Source organism: Sciurus carolinensis, chromosome 5 (genome assembly GCF_902686445.1).
Source record: "Sciurus carolinensis chromosome 5, mSciCar1.2, whole genome shotgun sequence".
NCBI lineage: Eukaryota > Metazoa > Chordata > Mammalia > Rodentia > Sciuridae > Sciurus > Sciurus carolinensis.
In genome coordinates, this window is record NC_062217.1 from 145,313,049 (window position 1) to 145,329,705 (window position 16,657).

The window sequence follows — 16,657 nt, forward strand, 5'->3', positions numbered from 1 at the left end:
TATTCAGTCTGTACACCCATGGCCTAGAACAATCCCTGGAACATGGGAGGCACCATAACATCTGTCCAGTGAATGGTTGGCTCCAGTTTCATCTGCTCTCTCTTGACCATTTGTAATAGTGCTCCAGTCGGAGTCCCAGCTTTGGGTTTCCAAGTCTCCAGGGCACCCTCTTGCTAGTCACCCCTCCAAAGGGGCTGTGAACCCACAAGCTAAATGTTCAGGGTGTTCTGAAGAGGAAGCACTTCACAAAGACCTTACGGGAAACCTTTATTACTCGTAATTTATTGTATCATAAACTTTTCCACTTAATTTTATGTGTCCTGAAGTTTGAAGCTGAAGAATCAAGCCAAATGCTCCAGCTTCCCAATGATGTGTGTGTTGTGGCTGGTGGCAGCGGTGGGTCAGTCAGCCAACGCTGCAGACCAGCACCAGTGGTGAGGAGCTCTGGAGCCTTGGGAGCTGGTTGCTGACATCCACGCATGACCACGACTTCTCCACCTTTGTCTCCAGCCCACTCCTCCCTCTTGAGCACCACACCACTTCCACTCCACTTAAAAACCTTCCCCCAGTGCCTGGAACAGCCACTAATCATTGCTCCCCAGGCTGCTCCTTCACCTTTGTCCCCACCACAAGGTCTGCAGGGCCATGGCTGATGGCATCCCATTCTCACCCCCAACCAAGGACCAACAGCTCAGCCTGTCATTGGGCCTGTCATCTCACTTCAGGGTTCCCATTCACTTCTCTGTCCCATTCACATTTTAGGATGATCTTCTCTTAATTGCGTCCCTTCTCTCTCCCTCTCCAACTCACCTCACTCGTCCCCGCCTGATTAATTTTTCTAAGGCACCGTTTTGGTCACAGTTTGCTTGGGCTCAAGCAACTTCTCTAACTCCCAAATTTATTCTTTGCAAATGCTACTCCAACTCTCCTACTCCAACTCTGCCTGAAGGCACATACTGGTGACTTTTCACTTCCACCTTACGCTCAGGCTGTAGCTCACTATTTTGTCCTCAGCTAGAGTTTAAGAAATATGCTTGAGTAAAGACTAGAAGTCACAACGACACTGTTTCCATCAGTCCCCTTGTTCTGTCATTTCTCACTTTGTGGATGAAGGTAAAACCCCATATAATAACTAAACTACAGGATTTTCTTGTACTTATTAGGCACCCAGAATAGATGGATAGATAGATAGATAGATAGATAGATAGATAGATAGATAGATGAATAATAGATTTGTATGTATACATATACAAATTGCTCCTTAGTGGCAAGAAGCAAATTTTCCAAGATTTTTGTCACACAAGAAACTCTACCAGTTTTCCTGGCAGTTCTAAGCTCCAGGGACACCTGCTGCCAAAACCAAACACAGCTGTTCAGGCAACAGAGGAAGCTGGTGCTCAGAAGAAAACCAAAACAAGACCCTGCCCACACAATCAAGGATGGCAAAGTTCCCAGATCTACAGCTTGAACTAAATAGATGAACCAGGGTATCTGATATAAAAGAAAATAAAACTGCCGGAAACAGAAGTTTTCTCTCTTAAACTGACTTCTTCCCAAGTGTGCAGAGTACAACAGCTGGACTCATAAGAATAAAAATAATATTTGCTGATGAGAAGAGACACCACCGTTCCACCAGCCAGGGAAAACCTGGCTCCCCAGCCCCTCTGCCGGCTGCTTTCCTGCCTCGGTAGAGCTCTCTAAGAATAATCATGTGGACACCAACTAATCCCCCAAGTGAGGAAAAATCAGTATTAAACTAGAAGGGTAGTGACCACACGTGCCGCTTCCTCTCGGCTGTTGTCACCCAACCAGGCAGAAGCACGGGTCAGGAGTGGCAGGGTGAGGAGGTGGAAGGAAGAGTACCCAGCACCCACAGGGGTCAGTGCTGGTTTTCATGTTATCCCATGAACTCTTCCAAGTCGGCACTGTGATTGCCACTTTCCAAATCCGAAGCTGAGAATCCCCCTCATTCAGGAAGGAGCACACACCTGCTTGCTCGGTGGCAGGTGGTTCCGGCTGGTCTCTCTCCAGCACCACCGATCCTCCCAACTGCGTTGCACAGGGTGTTCTAAGCGTTCTGCGGAACAAACAAAATAAAGTACAAACGAGCTGGGAGTATGTTGGGCAGAACAAAATTAACCAGGTTTCTTCACCTCAAGTCTTCTCGAGCCCGTCAGTGTTTTAACACACTTTGCACAGAGTTTGTCTGGATTCCCCAAATTTAATCCCCTGCAAACATTTTTTTATTATTATTTATTTATTTTATCACGGCAGACCTTTTTGTTTAATCTTGAACACTCCATGGAGCTAGCGTCCCCTGAAGTCCACACTGGGAATCATTTCCGGACACCCTTCCCGTCTCACTGAGAACCTGGGTTTGTTCTTGAGGGGGCCTGACACCGTGTTTTTAAGGATTCAGGGAAAGCAAAAGACCATGGAAAGGGCTCTGGCAAAGTACCTAGGAAGTGATGGGAGACAGGGAAGGGACGGGGGAAGGAGAAGCTTGAGTCCTGCTGATAGCCGTGAACAGGTGAGAGCACTCTTTGTATGCCAGTACTCTTTGAAATGCTCATTTAGCCTTCATAAGATAAGTATTATTATAACCCCCATGGCAGAGACGAGAGAATTGAGGCACAGAAAGGTTTTGCAACTCACCTAAGGTCACACAGCTCATGTCTGAGTGTTGAGTTCAAGTAGTCTGGCTCCTTTCCTGTGTTCTACTTGCTCCTGTTGAAGAGACGTTCAGGTGGGAATACTTGGAGTGGAGAAAGGCAGTCATGGGAGAAGAGTCATATTGTCACTGCACAAACAGTATAAAAACTTAATAATGGCAGCCTACATTTGAATTCTAATTTGTTCTGCAAACATGTACTGGTGCCTACCTTACCAGGTACTATGCTAGGTACAGAGGATTCAGCTTGAATGCGCTAGACTTTTGGTCCAACGGGATTAGATCATCACAAGACAGGATGGCACGTGCTGCTAGGGGCCAGGAGGCAGACAGTGGAGCAGGAAGGCACCTGACCCAAACTCAACACAGCCCTTCGACAGCTTATGCAGGACTTTCCCTTCCAGACGATGCTTGAGAGGAGGAGCAGTTGGTCTGAAGTATTTCAGGAGGAACAGGCCTGCTTGCCCCCAGAGCTTGGAATTCTGGAAACAGCACAGCGTGGTGCTCTTGGAGCTGCTTCTGCCGGAAGTGCAGGGTGCTGGGGCTTCCGGACTCTCTGCCCTCGGCCTAGTGCACGTGCAGTAACCTCCCCTCACTTGGGAGTCTCCACAGCCAGTTCTAAGCTTGATCCTGGGCACAGTAGGAACAGGAATGCTCCCCCAAATCCCATGGGCTCCCTGAATTTCCCAGATCTGCTGCCGTTAAGAGGGACTTGGGGGCTATTTTTGGTCAATGGGCTACGGGCAACAGTAATGGGTATCATTTCAAAGGCCAGGCATTTACTGCTGATGCAATATCCCCAGTCCAGTGCCTCTTCTCTGCCTCAGTGCTGAGGTGGCCTCATAGTCCAGATGCTATAGACACAAACGTGTGACGTCTCCATCGGCCTGTGTCTCGAGTGGAGCTGAGACCTCCACCAACAAGTAGCATGAAAGGAAAACAAACTTTGGAGTGTTAGGCCAACACAAAGCATTTGGGAATTATTGACCAATCTGCTGGAGCAAGGGAGTGCTCAACATTGGATACAAGTATCTCCAGAAAATGATGGAATAGTAAGATGGAATTGATTCCTGCCATGGGCGGTAATGCCAGTGAGGATAATAAGAACAATTGACCTTTATGCATTGTTTTGAAACTTTCAAGGCACTTTGTGAGCATGATATAATTTAATTCCTGCAATGACAATGAGACTTTGGTGTCCTCAGACCTATTTTAAGATGGTGCTGAGGGATTCCACACTTCCCTTCAGGCGTTAGTCCATTTTCTGTTTCTATAACAAAATACCCAACACTGGGTAACTTACAAGAAAAGAGGTTCATTTGAGCTCACAGTTCTGAAGGTTGGGAAATTCAAAAGCAAGGGGCATGTGCTGCTTCAACCCACAGTGGGACTCACGAGGGTAAGTGGATGTGTGTGGAAGGGACAAACATGGAGGACGGCTCCACTGCACAACGACTCACCCGTGACTCAATCCAGTCCCACAGCAGTGAGTACTCACCCCACAGGGAAGGCATTCTTCCTCTTGAAGGCTCCACCTCCCAATGCCACCACAATGTCAACCAAATTTTAATGTGTTTTGAGGGGACAAACTGTAGCACAGTGGCTTCCGCTGTCCTAACTGTGATCCTAGCCTGGGTCACTTGATGCCAATGCAAAGAATCCTCTGAGGCAGAAAAAAGGAATTAGAAGTCACGAACTCCATCACTTATCAAAGCCAGGTGGAAACAAATCCCCTTGCCTTCTCCAGCACTGGTGTTCTATTTCAGAGGCGACTTGCCTCGGGAAGATATGACTTTTACATGGAATCCAAGGGGCTTTGTCCTTCAGCCCTGCGCATGCTGTGGGACCAGGAAATGCGTTCAACTGCTCTTAGCTTACTGCCTTTGAATCATAACTCTTGGCTAAGGCCACATGGTGTAAACTCAAGGAAATCTTTTTTTAAAGCTAATTTGCTTTGTGATTACAAGCATGATTTGTGTTTATCGTAGAAAATTTGTAAAACACTGAAAAGCATGAAGACGAAAAAGAAATTATGAATAAACACAACAACCTGTGAAATCCACTATTTTAATGTTCAGCTTGCCATCTGTCTCTCTAGTCTTGTCAAAATTGGTGTCATACAGTTATCACAATGTTGCAGACTGATTTTACAAAGATTGTATTATGAACATTTACCCATGTTGTTTAGTAGTCTCATTTGAATGACTTAGGTGGCTGCATAGTGCTCCAGTAAGCCTACTGATCTCTATTGCTAGATGCTCACGTTGTTTCCTTGTACAGGTAATGTGGCAAATACCTAGGCACGTATACCCTTATGTGTCTCTCTCCTAAAAAATGGAACTGTCAGGTTGAGGGATTTGGACATCTTAAGGATTTTTTCACACCATAGTCGGATTTCTCTTTAGAAAGAGTGTACCTCCAACAGTGTAAGGGCATCCCCATATTCTACACTCTCACTTCCACTGGACATTTTATCAGTCGAGGTCCAGTTAGGAAAATGAAAAGCACACTATGGATTTCAACAGGGAGAATTAAATTTAGGGGATTTGTTTAACAGGCTCTGAAGGCTAAAAAGCAGCAAAAAGAGGACACTCAAAGAGAGTGACTTCAGGAAGCATGTCCCATTCCTAGGTTGGGATAACAAAGGGATGTAGCTGGGGTTGTTGAAAATTGAAAGTTTGGAGCAGGGTCCCATGGAGCTGAAACACAGACTTCTGAAAAGAGGGTGCTGCAAATTCAGAGACTTTTGACAATTACTGCAGCCAGAGTGGGAAACCATTCCTAGAAACTCAAGGAAATCTGCTACCCCAACAGTAGCAACCAAAAAAACCAAAGCACCAATTCCTTCTCCAGCTCTCCCCACTTGCAACCTCTCACTAGTACCCCCTATTGGCAGAGCCTAACAGACTCGGCTGACAAATGAGAAATAGGATCTGCCCAGTTCCTGCTCCAACCTGGTGGAACCCATCAGAAAAACGTAGGTAGATGTGGAGCTGAGAGATAATAGCCTAATAACCACACAGACATCATCACATTTAAAATTTTTGTTGGTGGCTTAGGAGGCTGAGATGGGAGGATCATGAGTTCAAAGTCAGACTCAGCATCTTAGCAAGAATCTAAGCAACTCAGTGAGACCCTGATTCTCAATGAAATATTTTTTTAAAAAAATGGGGACCTGGGGATGTTGCTTAGTGGTTAAGCCCCTCAGGGCTCAGTCCCTGGTACCAAAACAAACAAACAAACAATTGTTGGTAATCTTTTCAATATAAGTGATTCAAAGCATGAATCATGACATTAGTTAATATGATATTTTGATGATTTAATCATTTTATAAAACATAGAGATCAGATTTCAGATTGAACTGGAATGGCTTTAAAAACAAAACACAAATTACTAGTGATATTTATTTAAAATGCTTCCCCTGTGTCAGACCCTCTGCCTAATAGGTTAGATGGCTATCTCAGCCCTCCTTTTACAGATGGAGAAATTTGAGACTTAAAGAAGTTAAGCAACCTACTCAAGGTCACAGCTTCCAGGCAGTGGAGATGGAGTTTTTATGGCCAGTCCGACTTCAATGTTTGAACTCCTATCCACATCTCTTTACCACTGCCCCATCCCTTTACTGTTTGGGTGGCATGCCTTTACCAGTCAGTGGCCACACCTGGGAATGAACACAACCACCCCACACTCTGGCTAGACTATTTGCCTTCTCCCTGCTGTGAGACTACTGGTAACCAGGACTGCTTCTGACATAAAGCCTTCAGCACAGCAGTAGCCAAACACCTAGCAACAAGGTTTCAAATGGATTCTTCTCCAAATGTTGATCTCCAGCAAACAATCATAGTAGTCTGGAATCCCAGAGTTGCATTAAAGATTCTTCCAGATGTTATAATTCCTTCTCTAATACTTCATTAGAGTTGCCCAGCATCTGCTTGAACATTTTTCTAACATACCACATACAAAGCAACTGTCCATATTTTTGACAGCTGTAGTTATTAAAAATGTCTGTCTTGCAGAGCTGAAATCTATTACTCTACAACCTCCACCCGAAGATTTCCAATTTTGTTTTCCTGAGCAACACAGAGAACTTTGCAGATACTTGAAGATGGCTCCATCACTCTCCCTGACAGTGTGGTGAGGTGCTGCTCATGTAGTTTTGGAAGTGCCCAAAGTCCCAAGTGTATGGCAGTGAAGGAAGGCAGAGCTCAGATCTGTTCCTGGGGGAGACCTGTGTATAGGAAGGCTTCTTGGTGTGTGAAAAGCATGTGTTTTTTTCATTAGATAAATCTTAGCTCAAATCCTGGCTCAATTACTTCTTAGTTGTCACCATTTATGAACTCTTTAGCCTTCATCAAGCTGTTTAGACAAATGAGGATGGCCGTTCCTACTTGAGAGTAGCTCTGTAAGGATTCAGTCAGCAAAAATTGGTAGGTGCTTGTCCTGACCACATAGTAGGTGCTCAGGAAATGAGATAAATAAGTGTGTTGATGAAAGTCACAGACTTTATTTTTCCTAGAAAGTAAGGAAAATGTCTTTTTATGGCAGTGATTCTTGGTTAAAGTGATTCTTATCAGAAGTCACAGCCTTTAGATAGTTTATCTGATAGATAGGTTATATAACTATTTTAGAGTTATATATTAAACTACTCTCTGGACAACCTCAGGCCACTGAAAAAACTGCACTTGGAATCAGAGGAACTGAATTCATGACCTTGTTTGGTTCCTCGGTTCCTTATTTGATCTTGAGTAATTATCTGAGCCTTGGTTTCTGTATTTATAAAATGCACCCACATAAGTGAACATGTGGTCAATGCCTACCACGGCACACCATGGAGCAAGAAGAAGCAGCAGAGTAGAACACAGATCTGAAAGACAGTTGTGGGTGAAGCAGTTCTGGGTGACAAGCAGAAAGAGAAATATAACATGTCCTTTAAGTAAAATCAAAACAATCACATGCAACATATAACACACACATAGATTTCAGCTATGATTGTCTTTGAGAACAGACAGAGCAAGTGAGTAGGGAATTCAAAAAGGATCAACAAATGAAGACAGCAGAAGGCCCCAACCCATTCAGATATAAATAATATGCAAACAATGATGCTTTCCTACCTTTCTCACAAGGTTATTCTGTTCTGAGGAGCTAATGAGATTATGCATCAGGAAACAAATGTTAATTTGCTATTTTCAGTAAGAACCATATTGGACAAAGAAACTGAACAGAGATAGAAATTCCTTCAGCAGGAAGCTGTTAGCAGGGTAGTGCCCACAAAGCCTTGCCCTCCTGCAGAGTCTGCCAGTCGATGACATCAGAGCCCTCATACAGAAGGGTGGCAAGCTCCCCCTCACTTCTGGAGACATCGCTCGATGGCATAACCAGGAGCAGAGCAGTCTCTTCCATGGATCCTCTGCGAACATCCCACTCGGGTCCTCGGAAGAAGAGACCCAGGCAGACTGGGGCCTCCGTGAGCTCCACTCCTCACGACATCAGATTTCGAGATTTGGTCCTCTTCATTTTGGAGAAGAAAATGGGAACCACCCGCAGATCCTTCCTCATGGAGCTGGCCCGCAGGAAAGGGTTCAGGGTTGAAAATGAGCTCAGGTAGGACACCACCCATTCACTTGGTAAATAAGCAGGGGCTCTGTGAACAGCTTCGTTGGAATCCAAGAATCCTGGGCTTTCTTCCACTTATGGAAGAGGGGATGTTCCCACCGGGAGAGCAGCAGGTAGATCTGAAACCAAAGAACAGACATGGGCCAATCAGGTCAGGGAAGTGAGATGAGTGGGGATGGAAGATAATTATTTTGAAACTAACTGGCACCAAAAGATAAGGTGAAATTGTTTTTTTTTTTTTTTTTTTTTTTATCTTTTGCTGTTATGCAATGAGTTTTCTAGGGATGATAAACCAAGAGCTAGTTGGAAACCATTTGATTTCAATTTTGACCAAATAGAACAAAATATCAAGTTCACCAAAAATATCAGCTACTTTGGGGCCGAAAGCGTGGTTTGGGTGCTTGGCTCTTGCCTCAATATCTGACTGTGCTCAGGGGACCAGTGTCTGTGAGGAGTTCGGGTGAGTGACTAGCTGACTCACCACAGCATCCAAATGTGGGCTCCATCATGCTTTTCCGAAGAGCAGTCCAGGTGGGGTTCAGAGAGGGAAGCTGGTTAAAGATTCAATGACAGCTTATCCAGGGGTGGCATACACCCCACTTGTGTGAGGTGATCCAAACCCAGGCAAGAAGGAAACTGATGCAACCATCTGGGATACTTTGACTGGTTCACCCACTAACCCCTCAATAGCAGGTATCCCTGTTGTTTTTCTAATGGGTTTGTAAGTTCTTTGTGGGTCTCAAATAGATGAAGAGAAGACAGAACAAAATGTAGAAGCAAGTGGTGTAAGAACCTTGACAGAAATGATAGACCCATATCAGAACTGCCAAGGATGGTCCTGGGGACAGACTGGGGATCCATGGAATTCACTGGCTGTGACTGTGCCAGGAAGAGATTAACCACAATTTTTTCTTCCAGAAAAAATTACAAGAATTCAATGTGAAAAGACATTTTGATTTTTAAAATAGTTTTTGATATTTAAAAATAAAACTGTCAAGCATTTCTTGCTGGTGAAATGTGATCTTCAAAATGCTGAGGTGACATGTTCCAAAAATCAATAATCAGATATGTTCAATTTCTCAGCTCCATCATTCATTGAATATTGACTTTTCTTTTTTGTTAAAATGCCTCACTCAGAAATTCCTGGGTTGCCAATGATTTCTCCCATGTCCCCTTTTCTCCCTTTCTTCCTTTTTTTAAAGCCCTTATAGCCACCCTCCACCTCAGTCTCTGAAATCCTTTCCATGAAGTCTGAATTTCATCTAATTATTAAGTCTGCCTAACCTCGGAGGCTTACAGAAAGGGTTAGAATGGGGAGGGGAAAGGATTATAGGTAGAGGCCCAAAACAAGAATTGCTTTTTAAAAAATTAACAAATTAAAAGCCCTGGTAAATATGGGGCTTCTTTTCATGGTAAAGCAATCTGGCTGGGGCCAGAGAGGAGGTGAGAGCCAGACGGCCAAAACACTCCTTAGGCAGAAAGCTCTCTGTGGTTCAAGCTTCTGGCAGGGCCCGCGGCCTTAGTTATGGACGTAGCAGTGGATACGTACGAGGTGGCTGAAGCAGGTCCTTAGGCCGATGACAGGTAGCAAATTTCTTGTGTTGGCAGAGGAACTGAAGAGGCAGCTTGGTGCCCCAGATGCCTGCTGCCAGGGACCAGGCCAGCTGTTCCGGTGACAGAGGAAACGGGTGCTTGGGGAGCAAACTGCTCTGTGCATGTGATGGGGCAAAGTTCCCAGGCTGGTGGCTCAGAAGGCAAATTAAACACACATGTGCTCTATGGAGCAAAAATAAACCACAGGAAGTACAAATCCTAGCTCTCAAACAGAATTTTTGTACATAGATGTATAAGCTTTCATCGGAGAGAAAAGTAAGAACTATTATAAGTGGAAATCTATGGATCTCAAATCCTGGCTCAAATCTGACCCTTCCTGGCCATGTGGTGTGGGTCAAGGCCCTCTCTTTCCTCACCTTGGTTTCCTGATAAATGTTTCCTGTTTGGCGTGATGACCAAATGAGATGATGGATGACAGTGTGCTTCCATAAATTTAAAAAGTTAAACAAATGGAAAATGTAATTTTTTTTCTTGTTAATTAACATTGACAGACACAGCAAAACCTTAAGGAGAGTGTTCTCTCTCTCCTTTTCTTAACTAGGTTGAATGATAGAAGCAAATCAAAGACAGGAAGGAAACCCATCAAAGTGTTGCAAGTGGTTACTTGGGGTGGGGTGGGAGTAGGAGGGAGAGATTATGGCTGTTTTATTTTCTGTGTTTTCCAAATCTATTGGCAGTAAGCATATGTTTTAAAAATGGAACTAACAAAGAAGCGTGGTTTCTAAAAGAAAAGAAACTTCTCAGCAGTGAAGGCTATGCCTTTCTTTCCTAGTATATAAAATCCAAAGAGGGAACTAAGAAAAAGAAAAAGAGAATGACTTGCTCTGAGACAGGCAGCAGTTTCCATACTTCCTAGCACCCTCTCGGGTTTTCAAGAAGATTAAAATTGAGGGAAAAAACCTGATTCCTACTTTACCTGGGCCTGAATACCTATAGTAGAAATGGTGCGTCTTAATATGTTGAATGCTCTGGAGCTATTTCATGGTCTCCAGCATGTGTGTATCATACTGGGGTGGGACTGCATTCACATGTATGTTATATTACAAAAGACAGGCTATTCAGTGTGTCACGGGAAGCTGATTCTTGAAGCAAATCAGGGGAGGTGTCAGGTCCCTGGAGGCATTTTTGCACATTGGTTAAAAAGGATTCAGAATTTTATTCCATGACCAATATCCTAGATTTTAGAGCCACTTCACAGTCTTCATCTCCCCTAGGACAGGCTGGGGAAGGATCAGGATCAACTGCTTGACATGCTTTTGGTTCTTCCTGGATTCTGAAACATGGAGCTATTTGGAAACCTATCATTAGCCATCCTCTACAAATGCCTTGGCTAAGTTCCCCTCTGTGGCCTGACCCTAATCATTGATGTGACGCGGACAACTGTGATCAGGAAGGATGGCACTCCATAGTAACACACACCTAACAGCTTCATACTTGCTGAATGCCATTCCTCAAACAGCTGGCCACCCACCAGATGACAGTAGGGCCTTCAGTGGGACCCTCCATGACTTACCCACAATGGACAGCATAGTCTTCAACAGAAGCAAGATACAGCATCAGGCCATCATCAGTAAAGGGCTTCACCATACCCGCCCTGTACAGTATTTGTCAGTTTCTGGAGAAATAAAATAGTAGAAGACATGAGTCTTGCAAGCAATGAGTTTACCGTCAGTCAGGGGATTCAGGAATGGTAACTTTGTTATCAGTTAGTATTCATCATCATTATCATCATCTACCAGGTATTCCACATGTGTACTGGTCTTCCTTCAAAAATTATTCTGTCTACTCAGCTCTGTACTTCCAGCCATCTTGTATTGTTTGGTTCACTTTTATCTAACATGATTGCTTGTACATACCATGCTTTCACTATGCCATTTGAAATATGGCTTCTGCCTCACTCATCATTCCCAAACTAGTGCCTCCTAAGTCCTTGGGAATCTCAAGATGGTAAAAATCCACGTCTTTCCACCTGACATTTGGCAGAGACTCTCACCTTGACCAAATTCTATCATGGCTTCCAGCAGTTCAAGGTCATGCCCCAGGGGTGACCCCCTTCAAAGTGCCTGCCATCAGAAAGCTCTCGGCTGCCAGCAGAAATACTGTTGTTCTAGCCCCAAACCTGCAGTGGCAGATGTGTCCCTGAACCCCCTCTTAGACAGTTGCTGTAGTTTATAAACCCTTTCTCTGCCTCTTTGAGATGCGAATCTTCTAACCACTCAGAAGGAGCTTCGATCTCTTTGAAATGCAAACATCAGCATCAGAGGAGATTAAACTCTCAACTGCAGTCTCTGCGGGAAGGCGAGGATCTCCTTCTGTGGAGACCTTGCTCTAACTTGCCCCACAGAAGTTTCTTCTCTAGGTAAGCTCTGACTAATGAACTCCCTACCTGCCCGCTTGTGTCTGCTAGTTTTCCATTTCCAGAACCTGACAAATACTGTAACGTGGATACTAACAGAACCCATTGCTGGTGATGATGTGCTGTTTTATCTCACTCTCATCCAAGACAATGCCTTCCCATGGCACCCTTGTGGATAAATTTTGGAGTAGTAGGCAGGTCAATAGTAACACCCAGATAAGCTTTAATTAACACAGTTCATCCCCCCACACACCCATCCCCCCCCACACACACCCCTGGTCTTTCCCCAGCTCATCCCAACCTTTAAAAAGATTCCTGCCTTTTCTTCCCACTGAGCTCATTTCATGCTAGACCCTTTCCCCTATTGCAATGATCATTTCTGAAGAAAACCTGTTCTTTAACTATGTCCAGCTTTGTTCATCTGACATAGTTCTATCACTTCAAGTTTTTGGAGCATGAAATAAAAATATTCAAAGTCCTCCTTTGCACAGTAAACAGAATACCAAATGAAAGAGATCAGTTACCTGTTCTAGAAAATAAGATGTTAGGCTGGTTCATCTTCAAGGCTCCTTCCAACACCCAAACACAACCTCACTAGTTTTTAATTTGTGTTTTTTTCTCATTCTTCCCTCTCTCTCACATACCTTCTCCCTACACCTCTCTGCTACCAAGACCATTAAAGGCCCCCAAGGGGACAGGACTTGCTCCCTGTGTGGGGGAGTCATGCTGGAAGTCAGCTCCCGGTCTTCCTCTCCTCCAGCTATGCCTCCTTGTCTCCGCGAGGCTACCAGGTAGACCTCATCCACAGAATGTAGACGATTTTTTTACACACAGTAGACTGCAAGAAATATTTGCTCTGAGAATAATTTATCCAGTGGATATGAAACCAGCCCCAAAAGCTTGCATTTACCAAGAGTAATTTTTGTAATTAAAAACATTTTCCCTACATTGCATGCATATTACTTTATTATTAGCAACCTAATACTTTTTATAAATTCAAGAGCATGGAATGTAAATTTCATCCATGCTCTGGTTCAAATTACTTCTATTTCAAAATTTACAGACTTTAATGAAAAATTTCATACTCCCATTAAGATGGGCCAAAAAATCAGAGTGAGATCCTCTCAATCATAAGGAGAGCAAGATTAGAAAGAGAAATCTGTCTTTACTGGTGCTAATAAGAGCAAGGGGTCAGGCCAAACAAAACTGCTTTGATTTTTTTCAGTTTCAAGGATTCTGAAACAACTCAGTTGCTAAGAGAAATTGGCAGGAGGCTTTTAAAACCCTCAATAGCTCAGCTTAACTGTAAATGTCTAAAGTCATTGTTTACAAAAGAAGTCCTACAGCAGATGGGAAAAATCAAGAATGACCTTTCCCAGGAAACAAAGAAGTTATAAAGACTATAATGAAAGCAGGTGACCATCCATGAGATCTGAGAGAGTCAGACTGAAAGGGTGGAGGGTCTGTCTCCACGAAGGGACAGCTGCCTCTTTCATCATGGAGGATTTTTCTAATTATAGGGAAAGAGGACCAGTTAGGAAAGAGAGGCTGAAAGAGCAGGGAAACTAGTATCTGAGAAAAAAATTCAGATCTAAGATTTATGAGCTAATTCCATAATCCAGGGTTCTTGAGCATGTGAATGTCTCACACACAATTCTTATAATAAATTTTTAATTTTCATGTAAAATTATATTCCTGACTTTTTTTAGCTCACATAATAATTGTTCACATGTATAGGGAACAATATATTCAGACTTCCATCTCAGAAAAATAAAATAAAAAGAACTGGGTGTGTGGCTTAGTGGTAAAGTACCCTTGGGTTCAATCCCCCCTACCTCAATATAAAATAAACTTCTTACAGGAAGCACTGGTGTCCCAGAGTGAGTGTTCCTGGTGGCCTTTTATGACTCAGTTTGAAAAGTTGCACAGTGTTACCTCCCCTGTACCCTATTGACTGAAGCAGTCACCAATACTCTCAGATGCAAGGGAAGGAAAAATCCATGAGACAACCACAGTACAACCCAAGCACTGCATTTTGAGAAACTTCACTGAGGAGAAAATCTCCCAGCCTAGTTTTTGCCCCTCCCTATGCTGTAGGGGTGAGCACCGGGACTTCTTCCTAGCTGACTATATTTTGGTACCTGTTATGCAGCTTCCCTCTATTCTTCTTCCTCTAGCTTCCTGGGTGTCTCTGGTAGACGTTAGGGTTTGAGAGACATTCCTTTAGAGCTATAGATTACTTCATTCATTTATTTATTCTACCAACATCCACTAACCATGACTCTGAATTGGGTCCTGGTCCTGGTCCTGCACCAAGCCATAGGCTTGGTTATAACTCACAGAGGAAGCCACACCCCTGCCTTCAGGGATGCCAAGGACCAAGCCAGGCATGTGAGAATTACTCACGAGCTAGAAGAGGTGACCCAGAATCTTCTTCCCTGTACAAAGCAGAGGAATGAATCCCAGGTCAGAATTGCTACAATTGGTTCAAAGTCACCCAAACTTAGTTCAAGACATTAGTAATTGGTCATGATTAAGAAACTAGGTGAGAAGGGAGTTCACTGAAATTTCAGGAGCAGCCGTCTCAGCAGCATCTTGGGGTCTTTGGAAGAAGTCAGGGGCAGCTACCTGAGGGTTCGCCCAAAGTTCTTTGGCTTTTCACTGTAACAGGCCTCCATGGGCCTGGCAGCAACTAACTCAGTCTTATTCCGGATTTATTTGCCCTTTCAAATGACATTCATGTGTATTTTTCCCCCTAAGTAAAAAAGTGATGGTAGATAGTTCATGGCAGAACTTGCAAAGTGTAGAAAAGTATGTCAAACAAACGAAACCTCCTTCAGGGGTCCGACCACAGTCTCTTAGAATGTTAAAAGGTCGCTGGAGTCAGGTGCACCTGCGGGTGTGTCCCAGCTTCATGTAACCTCTCCAGCCTTCATGTAACCTCTTTTCATCTGAAATTATATAGTCTACCTCATATGGCTTATGTGAGGGTTAAGTAAGAATACATATGTGTGTGTTTATGTGTGCATGCGCGTGTGCATGTGCACGAGCTGTTATTATCATTTCTGCTAATAGTCTGGAATATTTATTTCTAGTTTTTTTGTTTGTTTGTTTGTTTTTTTGGTATCAGGGATTGAACTCAGGGACTCTTGACCACTGAGCCACATCCCCAGCCCTATTTTGTATTTTATTTAGAGACAGGGTCTCAACCAGTTGCTTAGCACCTCGCCATTGGTGAGGCTGACTTTGAACTCGTGATCCTCCTGCCTCAGCCTTGCTGGGATTACAGGCATGCACTACCACGCCCAACTTCAGCTTTTTTCCTCATATCGGTATCTGTTGTTCATTGTTTTATAGCTGCTGCCCCTGTCCCTCTCCATCCAGGCATTCCAGATGTCCCTGGGAGAGGCAGGACTATATCCAGGGGGATCCCAGGTAAAGAGATGGAGCGAAGTTGGGTTGGGAGAGTGGATGGTAAGAAGGATAAAATTGTTTGGAAGATGAGCCCAGAGCGCCTCCTCCGCATACTCTCAGAGATTGAGGCAAAACCCAGAGCCCAGAGAGCGTGGAAATCTCCCTGCAGATCCTCCATCTTGGTGTGTAGCTATGGAGACTGTCTTTCAGATTCTCTGGGACAGTTCTACATGATCAGCCATCTAATTGTAGTCCATACAGAGGACATAAAATAGCAGAATATAAATTCTATGTGGCAGCCACAGGGGCAATTGCATCTAAAAGTGAAACACAAGAAGTGTTATTCCATTTACATTTCTACCTTTTGGTGGAAATCAGTTTTCTTCAACAGCCATTCAGATCTTATTCCTTCTGCAAAAGGGAAGGAAGAGAACAGCTCCTGCCACTGCCCTGGATCGTGTGTAGTCACAGATGGGCAGCTCACAGATGGGCAGCTCACAGGCTTTGGATTAAAGTAGATTTAGGAGCAAATCCCTGCTCCACCAATTACCGGCAGGGTGGAAATTTCACTGTGCCCAAAGTTTTCTCGTTTTTAGATGGGGTAGTAATGCCTGTCTCATAGCTGAAGAATATTCATAATGAAGTTGAGGCACATCTGAAACATGCCAACCATAGTATCTGATAGAAATTTCTCGAATATTATTAATATTTTCAATATCGGAGTGCTCAGAGCAGAAAGGAACCCATGTGTCAGCAAATAGACAGACAGGTGCTGGAAGATGACAGGGGGCACATCTCCTGGTAACGCTGTCAGGAGAGGGCTCAGGACTGAAAGTAACCGGCGCACAGAGGCGAACCTGTGAGCATGATGACAACCCCAACCCAAGCAAAGACAGGGCAGCCCAGAGCCACGTGGCCTCCTGGAGAGGGTCCACCAAACCCAGGCAACACAAGATGGGAAAGAAGGGCCGGGCCAGAGCAGAGAGCAT

The 16,657-nt window shown here is 44.1% G+C and overlaps 1 protein-coding gene across 2 annotated transcripts in view; it reads left to right on the plus strand.

Annotated features, from left to right (window-relative positions):
• The first annotated feature begins 8,069 nt into the window (after positions 1-8,069).
• Dntt (DNA nucleotidylexotransferase) overlaps positions 8,070-16,657 on the plus strand; it is a 32,282-nt gene continuing 23,694 nt past the window's right edge. For both annotated transcript variants that reach the window (XM_047554002.1, XM_047554003.1), the window contains exon 1: positions 8,070-8,272. In XM_047554002.1, the coding sequence (XP_047409958.1) occupies positions 8,070-8,272 (203 nt within the window). The remainder of the gene's footprint in view (positions 8,273-16,657) is intronic.